At 52.8% G+C, this 9763-nt stretch overlaps 1 protein-coding gene across 3 annotated transcripts; it reads right to left on the reverse strand.

The window, feature by feature from the left end:
* Positions 1–1274: 1274 nt before the first annotated feature.
* MPI (mannose phosphate isomerase) lies at positions 1275–9763 on the reverse strand. Of its 3 annotated transcripts, none has more exons than XM_012640594.1 (8): positions 9685–9763; positions 9100–9227; positions 8157–8357; positions 7257–7398; positions 6465–6647; positions 3157–3330; positions 2289–2497; positions 1275–1988 (listed from the first exon to the last, which is right to left on the reverse strand). In XM_012640594.1, exons 1-8 carry the CDS (start codon positions 9698–9700, stop codon positions 1770–1772), a joined length of 1272 nt encoding a protein of 423 aa, XP_012496048.1. In that variant the 5' UTR covers positions 9701–9763; the 3' UTR covers positions 1275–1769. The 3 variants fall into 3 exon arrangements, with proteins under 3 accessions (XP_012496048.1, XP_012496047.1, XP_012496049.1); XM_012640595.1 differs by having other exon boundaries at positions 1422–1988; positions 8157–8373; positions 9685–9692; XM_012640593.1 differs by lacking the exon at positions 9685–9763 and having other exon boundaries at positions 9100–9676.

Raw genomic sequence — 9763 nt, forward strand, 5'->3', positions numbered from 1 at the left:
GGGGGACCACTGCTTTAGCAGACCCTTTCTTTCCTGCTTGTCTCTATTTAGCTGATGGAAATTTGGAGGCCAAAAAAACCAGAACATTTTTGAGGGGGCTTCCTGGAACTCCGTTTTACAGGGGCCTAGTGTAGACAGAAGCCCAGAAACATTCTTTTGTATGAGTCTAATCCTTTACCCCACAGGAGGGAGTCAGTGGCCTGAGTCTTTGCTTGGTCTAGGGTGTCAGATCTAAGACGGCAGGTCAGAAACCTCAGCAGCAACAGATAGCCCCCGATGGCCTCTTGCATAGGTATGTTCCACCTCTGGAAGTGGGGACACAGAGCAGATGCCCTCCTAAAGTACTCCCTGCTAGCTCAGGAAAGGTAGCTGGGCTTCTCACAATGAAAAGTGGATCGAGGCCTGGTACAGTGGCTCATGCCTGTAATCCTAGCACTTTGGGAGGCCAAGGCAGGGGGATTGCTTGAAGTCAGGAGTTTGAGACCAGCCTGGGCAAGAGTGAGACCCCGTCTCTACGAAAAATAGAAAAATTAGCCAGGCGTGGTGGTGTGCACCTATAAGTTACAACTACTTGGGAGGCTGAGGCAGGAGGATCCCTTGAGCCCAGGAGTTTGAGGTTGCAGTGAGCTAGGCTGACGCCACTGCACTCTACCAGGGCAATAGAGTAAGACTGTCTCAAAAAAAAAAAAAAAAAGGGAATTGAACTCTCCACCTCACTCCCCCACCTTCATATAAAAAAAAAAAGAAAATTGGATCAGTCTGTTGCTGGGGCCCTGTAATCTACAAGATTGAGTATGTTCTAGAGAAGGGTTAGGCAAACTCTGTGAAGGGCCCATCAGTGGTTTTACCTTTGCAGGCCATACAGTATGGTGCAGCTACTCAACTTTGCCATTGTGGCTTGAAAGCAGCCAGGCAGAATGCAAATGAGGTGTGGCCAAAACTGGTCTGCCAGCCCTAGTTTGTTGACCCCTGCTCTAGGGCCAATTGAAAAATAGAAGCGCAAAATCTTGCACTGATGACTAGTGTACCCTTAGACCCACCTTGTCTCTGTAGGGCTGGAGGGCCCAAGCTGCCTACAAGCTGTGCATCTGAGGCTGAAGTTGGCTTCCTCTCCCACTCCTTCCCATAAAAGGGTTCTGGAGTCTGGCCTGCCCACCCCCAGGAGGCTGAATGAAATAGGAATAAAGCAAAAACCAGACCGTAACCAGAGAGGGCTTTCAGCCCACTTTAGTGACAGGAACGCCAAAGACTCAGTGTTTGTTACCCCACAGCTGCAACACAAGTGACCTTTAATTGCTTTGACAGAGCAAGAAGCATAGTCAACACTAGTCCACAGGCCTGCCCTTTCCCTTTCCTTCTCTATTGCCTGGGAAACGGGCAGTCCTAGGGCAAGAACTGTCCTTAGAAATTACCTGCCTCTTGCTCTGACAGATGCTGAGCTGGGTCAGACACTGGGTCACAGATTTCACCAGATAGCCTAATGCTATAGGCTGGAGCAGAGCTGCTGCCTTTGGAGTTGGCAAAAGTCTGGCTCAGGTGTGGCAAGGAGTGGCGAGCAGCTACAAGGACTATCAGGCCCCTCCCCAAAGATGGTTCATCCTGGGTGTACTCAGGAGTCACTACCTTCAAGCTCACTCCTCCATCCCAGCTCTTCCAGGATGTACCCAGGGAGTCCAGATAAGGGAAGGGGGCTTGGGCTGGGCCCAAGGGAGTGAGGCTGGCCAGGATTTGGGGTGACTGGCAGAGGAGAGCTAGGGAAGCTGCGGCCTCTACAGCAGACAGCAGGCCCGGAATATCAGCAGGTCCTTAGGCACAGTAAGCTTCAGTGAGACACTCTCATTGGCCCCGATGAAGAGCACTCCACCACGCTGCAGGGGGATTGTTGTCTGGGCTGTGGGTGTGCTGGCTGTCACTGTCCCCTGCACCATCAGGAGGATGCTGGCAGAGTCTAATGCCAAGACCTTGTATTCAGTGATGGAGCCCGGGACCTGGGCAGGAAGAAACGATAGGACAGTGCAGTTCAGACCCTGCTTCCATCAGCTCATGGGCCCAGGACAACGCCCAGGGCATGAGGCAGAGCTCAGCCGCCTTTTCCCCCATTGCTCAGGCTCTGTCGGCATGGAGGCCCATCTATGGTCCCCGGTACAGGGAGGAGTGGGCAGGCCCTGTGGACAACCCCCACCAAACAAGCTTGACAGGAAACCCAGCCCCAGGTATGTTCCACATTGTCACCTTTGCCAGGGTTTTTCATGCCACACAAAGGACACCGGCCACAGTCCCTCACTCACCTCCATCTTCATAATGGTGAAGTCTGGCACAGGGGGGTCATAGATAGAGAGGTAGGGGTCTTCCAGACTCCGTGTTGGGAGAAAGAGCCTGTCCTTACTGGGGCTGGGGGTATAGCTGAGCATTTCACATAGGGTTGGCACATCGATGAACTTGGGTGTCAGACCAGCACGTACTGTGTTGTCTGAACAGGCCATGCACTCCACACAGTCTGGGGACAAGACAATTGTCATGTGCTAAGCTGATGAAGTATACAGGCCTTGGAGCTGGCCCTCCAGTTCTGGGCCTCCTAACCTGAGATCCATGAACGCCATGCAGAGATTGGCAAAAATTTGCAGGAATTGCATTCTGTGGGAGAATACTGCTACCAAAAACAGATGATAGGTCACCCACTACTGTCAGGAGGGAGTCATGTTAACCGCTGCGGGTTGGGGCACCCCAACCATCCCTGACTCTAGTCTCCCACTTCTATGACAGAATCCTAGGCATGAATGGATAAACAGCCAGCAGTCAAAATTTGACATCTTTCTGTGGCAACATGCATATTTTCACATAAAAATCTCTGAGTAGGACAGACATACAAAGACTATGTAATACAAGGGAGAGAAGAATCGTCTTGATCCAGTATAGCCTGGGTTCAAATTGTGGTTCCCACGTTTATCGACAGCCTCATGGGGTTGGTGGGAGGATTCAAGCAGTGTCCAACACTCAATTGACACTCATCCTCCCTACTGAGCCCAGGAACCCCCAGAGGTCAGAGCTGAATGGTCCTTAGAGAAGGTCTCAACCACCCTCTCACTCTTTTGTCCAGATGGGGAAATCAGGCCCACGGGGGATGGCAGTGAGGCTCACTGCTGAAGTGTGGCTCACCTCCTTTCAGGTAGGCATGGGGCACACTGGCCCCCAGAAACATGGCCTCCCCCGGCTTCAGGGTAAGTAGGTTCAGGAAGTAGATGGCAAAGCAACCGATATCGCCTGGGTACTGCTGGTGCAACCGCAGCAAAAGGTCGCCATAGATGTCCTCCATGTTGTTTCCAGCAGCCACTGAGGATCACAGAACACCCCAAGGCCACTTAGGGATACTAAGTGGTGTTCACAGCCCCACCTTGGCCGGGGAATCCTGGGGAAGGTCCCTGCCCGCAGGAATACAGAAGCTGTGGTCAGTCTGTCCTGGCCACACCCCCAGCCCTTTGGGGTTCAGCCTTCCTTGATACTCCAGCCCAACTTTCATCGTATCTTCTTTCTGTGGAGGCAGAGTCTCGCTCTGTCACCGGGGCTAGAGTGCAGTGGTGTCATCATAGCTCACTGCAACCTCAAACTCCTGGGCTCAAAGTGGTCCTGCCTCAGCCTCCCTAGTATCTGGGACTATAGGCGTGTACCACCACACCTGGCTAAATTTTTCCATTTTTAGTAGAGAAAGGGTCTCGCTCTTGCTCAGGCTGGTCTTGAGCTCCTGAGCTCAAGCAATCCGCCCACGTCAGCCTCCCAGAGTGTTAGGATTACAGGCGTGAGCCAGTGCGCCCGGCTTCTTTCACCATGTCTTGACTGTTCACATGTTCAGGTCCTTGTAGAACAGGATTTCTCAACCTTGCTGCTATTGACATTTGGGGCTAGGTAATTCTTTTTTTTTTTTGAGACAGAGTCTCGCTCTGTCACCCATGCTAGAATGCCATGGCATCAGCCTAGTTTACAGCAACCTCAAACTCCTGGACTCAAGCCATCCTCCTGCCTCAGCCTCCTGAGTAGCTGGGACTACAGGCGCTTGCCACCACGCCTGACTAATTTTTTCTATTTTTAGTAGAAACGGGGTCTCAGTCTTGCTCAGGCTGGTCTTGAACTCCTGAGCTCAAGCAATCCTCCCACGTTGGCCTCCCAGAGTGTTAGGATTACAGGCGCGAGCCGCCGCGCCCAGCCTGGGCTAGGTAATTCTTTGTTGGAGCTGTCTTGTGCACTGCTGGATACAGCATCCCTGGCCTCCACCCACAAGATACCACTGGCACCCCCCAACACAGATTTTGACAATCAAAAATGTCCCCTGACAATTGCCAAATGTCCCCTGGTTGAGAACCACTGCTCTTGGAGCTCAAAATCTAATTAGGGAGATACTGCAAAAGAGTTCCACGAAGGGTAACCAACTGCCTGTTAGCCCAGGACCTTCCCAAAGTTTTTTTTTTTTTTTTGAGACAGAGTCTCACTGTGTTGCCCGGGCTAGAGTGCCGTGGTATCATCCTAGCTCACAGCAACCTCAAACTCCTGGGCTTAAGCAATCCTTCTGTCTCAGCCTCCCGAGTAGCTGGGACTACAGGCATGCGCCACCATGCCTGGCTAATTTCTTCTATATATTTTTAGTTGTCCGATTAATTTCTTTCTATTTTTAGAGACGGGGTCTCCCTCTTGCTCAGGCTGGTTTCGAACTCCTGAGCTCAAACAATCCGCCCGCCTCGGCCTCCCAGAGTGCTAGGATTACAGGCGTGAGCCACCGCGCCCGGCCCTTCCCAAAGTTTTAACACCCAAAGTCCCATGTCTCAGGAAATCTCTCAGTGCCATGCATAGTGGGATGGTTGGTCATCCCAGATAACATGAGGCAGAATGTGCCAAGGGCCAACATGTGTCCTGGAGACTGGGTGAGCAGGATTTCCTTCAGTGTGCAGGGAAGGGGGCAGGGTATTTGTAAGTAAAAGCAGAGTGTGTAAGTGCCACAATGAAGAAGCCAGGTGGTCCAGCTTGGAGGGTGCTTCCGTGTGTTCATGTAAGACTTACTGAATGCTCACTCTGCTAAGCACTGAGACACAGACAAAGGTCAAGGAGACAGGTCCCTGCCTGGAGAAAACCCCAGTTTTAACAAGTGTGCACACGATGACATAGCCTCACAGCAGCTAAGAGCTATACCTGGATGTAGCGCTCCATGCAGGAATAACAAGCTCTGCTGGGAGTGCAAGCCCCACAGGGAGGGGAGTGCAAGCAAACACCAAAAAACAATGAACAAAAAATAAGGTATGTTTGGGTAAAATAAATAGTGCCTGTGGCTCAAAGGTAGCAGGGAAAAAGTATAAAACTAGAAGAGAGCTCTGGGGCCACCTAGAGAAGGGGCTGGGCTGCCAGGCCAAGGAGCTGAGACCTCATCGCCTGTGCCACATTAGCTCACAGCTAAAAGAGTCCCTTCTGCCTTGTGTTTCTCATTGCCTCTGTTGATTCCCCAGTCGAAAGGTGATATGAATGCACCCATCACAGTCAATCCCTGAACTCTCCTTAGTTAGCATAGCAGGTCGGGCACATAGCAGTTATTTAAGGAAAGATCTAATGATTGAGAGCTCCAGGCATCAGGCCTTCGGAGGAGAGGGAGGATCCTCTTGTCCCCTTCCTGCTCTCTAGCCCCAAAATACAAGTCCACCCGTGGGGAGCAGCTGCAGGGCTGGGGAAAATCTCACAACACCTAGATGGAAGGCATCCTAAGAGTCTTCTCCCCCAACCATCTAGAGCAGCGGTTCCCCAACCCTTTTGGCACCAGGGACTGGTTTCATGGAAGACTTCCACAGGGGTCGGGGATGATGGGGGTGGTCAGGAGATGGTTTGGTGGTGATTCAAGCACATTACATTTATTGTGCAGTCAAACCTCTCTCCTAATGATAATGTGTATTTGCAGCCGCTCCCCAGCGCTAGCATCACCGCCTCAGCTCCACCTCAGATCATCAGGCATTAGATTCTCATAAGGAGCCGCAACCTAGATCTCTCACAAGCACAGTTAACAGTAGGGTTCGTGCTCCTATGAGAATCTAATGCTGCTGCTGATCTGACAGGAGGCGGAGCTTATGCGGTGATGCCAGCGATGAGGAGCAGCTGTAAATGCAGATGAAGCTTTGCCCGCTCACCTCTGCTCACCTCCTGCTATGCGGCCTGGGGCAGGCCACAGACCCCACAGACTGCAATCAGTCTCTGATCCGGGGGTTGAGGATCACAGATCCAGAGAAGACGACCAGTTAGGAAGTAGCACTCAACCTAGAGCCCCGATCCACAAGACTGGAAAAGAAATGCTAAGTTGCCAACAAGCCATCTACTTGTGCCCCTTTTAGTGTTCCACTTGGACAAAGGGGTTGAGAACCCTGTCCCCGAAACCTAGTGTCTGTGCCAGGGGCTCAGGCCAAAGCATTGCACCCACCCAGGCATACAACCATGCCCACCTTGCTGGGAAATCCGCTTCACCAACAGGTTGAGCTGCTCTACCACCACCTTCTTCTCACTCTTCATCAGGTGGGAGAAACAGCTCTGCAGAGCAGAGGCTGCAGCCTGGGAGTCACGGCCCATGCTCTGCTTCAGCTGTGTTGCTGCATCATCTCCAACCAGGAACTGGAATTCAGGCACCTCTAGAGGAAGACCAGGCCCAGGGCCCGTATCAGGAATGGTTAAGATGGAACCCACAGAAGTGGGGAGTTGAAGGAGGCCTCCCCATCCCAACCCTAACCAAGGAGCAAGGCAATGCTAAGCAGAGAAAACCAGCCACTCACCACCAGCCCCTGGCAACCACACCTGAACCTCTTCTCATTGGCCTGGCCCACTGGCTCCAAAAACTGCTTCATAAGCACCACATGTACTCACCATCAAATTGGTTTTAACTGATCAACACTTCCGTGCACATACAGTAATAACACTCATTGGGTGTCGGGCAGATGGGAGCGGGGAGGAGGGGATGGGTATATACACACCTAATGGGTGCTGTGTGCACTGTCTGGGGGATGGACACGCTTGAAGCTCTGACTCGGGTGGGGCAAGGACAATATACGTAATCTAAACATTTGTACCCCCATAATATCCTGAAATAAAAAAGAAAAAAAAAAACTGCTTCATGAGGCCAACAAGCCCTTGGGTTCCTGTGACAGTTAGCGTCTGTTCTCTGCCACTGTTCTCACTCTGTTCTGAATTCCCCATGCATCCCGGCCCAATATGCATGCCCTCAGCATTCTGCCCAACCTTACTCTTCAGAAAGGTTACAATCTCCTCAACTGGTCGGAAGCCACATAAGCCCTGGAACGAGGTGAGGGCAATGGCCATCTCTGGCTTGTGGTTGGCATCAGGGTAGTGCTGTGGAGCCCGAAGGTGCAGCTTCTCTGCCAGCTCCTATGGGGGGGCCAGAGGAAGGAGGACAGTCAGGGTGCGGCCATCACCCAGCAGGAACACCAGTGCCACCCAGCCCCTGCTCTCCACCCACCCCAGTTGCAGGATGGCAGTGGCTTCCTACCTCTGGCAACAAGCCCAATCAAGGCATGATGCACAGACTTGGGGCTGAGCTTACCCAGGGCAGAGAAATGAGCCAAATCTGGGGGAGAACTGGGGCCGACTTTAACAGGCTTGGCCTATGAATCAGGAAACTCATTTCAGACCAAGCTCCGACACAAACAAACTGTAGTGACTTTGGGTAAACCCCTCCCTTCTCTAGATAGGCCTTACTTTGCCTATGTAGAAATGAGGAGTTTGGACTGACAATTGCTTAGGATGGGACTCAGGGGCTTGCACAGAAGACTCCATGGGGGTGGAACTGCCCTGCCCTGCAAGCCGAACTCTCCCAGAGAGCAGGCAGGAAACAGCAAATATGAACAGACTGGGGCAGGTGGAGGGAGACCAGGAATAAGCCCTTAGGAACGAGTTTAGAGAAACTCCCCTGGCACAGACTGGTCGGCTGTTCGCTTGGACTTAGCTGCTGCATGTGTTCACCACCATGTGGCTTTACAGAGCTAAACTGGGACTTGTCAGACCTGGATTTAGCCTTGGGCAGGAGCCTGGTATGGGTGGGGTAAAAGCAGCAATAAAAGTCATGAGTGGGCCTTGATATAAGCCCTTCTCTACCCTAACCTCTGTACCCCACTCTGGTCCTGTACCTTGTTAGGGTGTGCCTGGATAGACAGGGCTGTTTCAACTGAGAGCACTTTGAAGAGGAAGGGCAGGTTGCCTTTAAAGGTGTCCTTGACCTTTGAGCCCAAGCAGTCCTGATTCTCAGCAATCCATTGACCTAGGGTCTTCTGTGTGATCCGGTTGTCAAGGATCTTGGCATCTCCCCGAGGGTGTGTCCCCATCCACAGCTGGAAAGACAGGAAGCTTGGAAGGGAAGGGGGGAGAACCTGGCACCCCTAGTTGGCCTGCCCCAATCCCAGTTATGCTATGCTCCCTCCCCACACGGCAGCTGAGTCCTGGAACGGGCCTCCCAGATCTGAGTACAAACGCTCATGCCACCATGGACACACAGGGAGGCAACAGACCCCAGAATGCCAGAAGCCAGGAGATCCAGGCCCTTATCCAGGGTCTGCTTCTAATCAGCTATGGAGAGTTGGGCTAGTTATTCCCTTCTTCGGGTGTAGTTTCCTTATCTGTCCAATGAGGAAAATGACACCTGTCCTGTCAAGGTCACTGAAAAGGTATGCCTCTCAAATGGTTCTGTGAAAGCTTAACATTCATTTATTCCTGTCTCAGAAGCAGAGGCTAAAGCCTTCCTACTCTTCGGCTTTTCTCCACTAAGCAGGCGGGAGAAATGGTATTTTAGGTTAATACAAATACAAAAAATAGTCAAAGTAGAAAAATTTGTCAAAGAGGACTGAATTAAAATTCACTAAGTGCTGAGTGATATGGGGGAGGCGAGTACTGGAAATCCCAGCCTATTGTGACAAACCTCTCTCCTTTTGGTGCCACTATCTGGTGCATCAACCTGGTGGCTCTGAAGAGCCAAGAGGGTCCCCTCCCTCCTTGCTGCCCCCACTCTTCCCAGCTTGTGTATGCCCTTTCGTCTCCCTTGCGGGTAAGGTGGGCTGACATACAGCCCGGTCTCACCTCTGCATAGGGCTTGTCCTCTGAGATCTGGGCCAGTGGGTCACTGCTGGCCAGCAGCTGCGCGACTTCGCTGCTGGAACCCATCTTCCCCCAGGCATACTGCTGCACCACACAGGAAAGTGGGAACACTGGGGACACAGACAGAGGGTCAGCTTCCATTCCACTCCTCAGGCCTGACCCCAGTGGCTGGGGAAACCAGACAAGAGCTGGGAGTTCTCACGGGGGACAGAGTTTGCAGGTTGTTGGGTGAGATTCCTCCCCTGTGCAGGCCTCAATGTTCCCAACCTAAGATGGGCAGTAAGGATCTTGTGCCGACGTGACACACAGAGCTGCGCTGAGGAGACGGGAAGGGAGCGGGAGGTACCCAGCCCAAGGTACCCGGTCTCGAAGTGATGCGGCCAGGAAGAGCGGAGCCCCCTCCCCTCGAGGGTTACAATCCCTACCGCAGGTGCCCCTCCTCTGCCCGGTGCCCACTCATCTTTCCGCGGAGCCCCAGGAGTGGGCTCGATCTGGCAGATCATGCCGGGATTCGTCCCCAGGACGCGCCCCGCACCACGGTCGCCCACACCCGGTACAATCCCTGACCTCGAGGAGCAGCCATCCTCGCCGCACCGGACCCGGATTAACGCACGTATGCCCTTCCCGGCAGCACCCGCGGCCGTCT

This window comes from Propithecus coquereli, unplaced genomic scaffold (assembly GCF_000956105.1).
Source record: "Propithecus coquereli isolate 6110/MARCELLA unplaced genomic scaffold, Pcoq_1.0 Scaffold155, whole genome shotgun sequence".
NCBI lineage: Eukaryota > Metazoa > Chordata > Mammalia > Primates > Indriidae > Propithecus > Propithecus coquereli.

What these genes read in the sequence shown, in the direction of transcription:
- MPI (XM_012640593.1), bottom strand. Translation starts at nt 9,258, where the DNA reads ATGGAAGCTGACCCTCTGTCTGTGTCCCCAGTGTTCCCACTTTCCTGT. An exon ending in GATTGTAACCTTTCTGAAGA is followed by an intron (nt 6,648 to 7,256) that starts GTAAGGTTGGGC and finishes GTCTTCCTCTAG; the next exon opens with AGGTGCCTGAATTCCAGTTC. An exon ending in TCACCATTATGAAGATGGAG is followed by an intron (nt 1,989 to 2,288) that starts GTGAGTGAGGGA and finishes CTTCCTGCCCAG; the next exon opens with GTCCCGGGCTCCATCACTGA.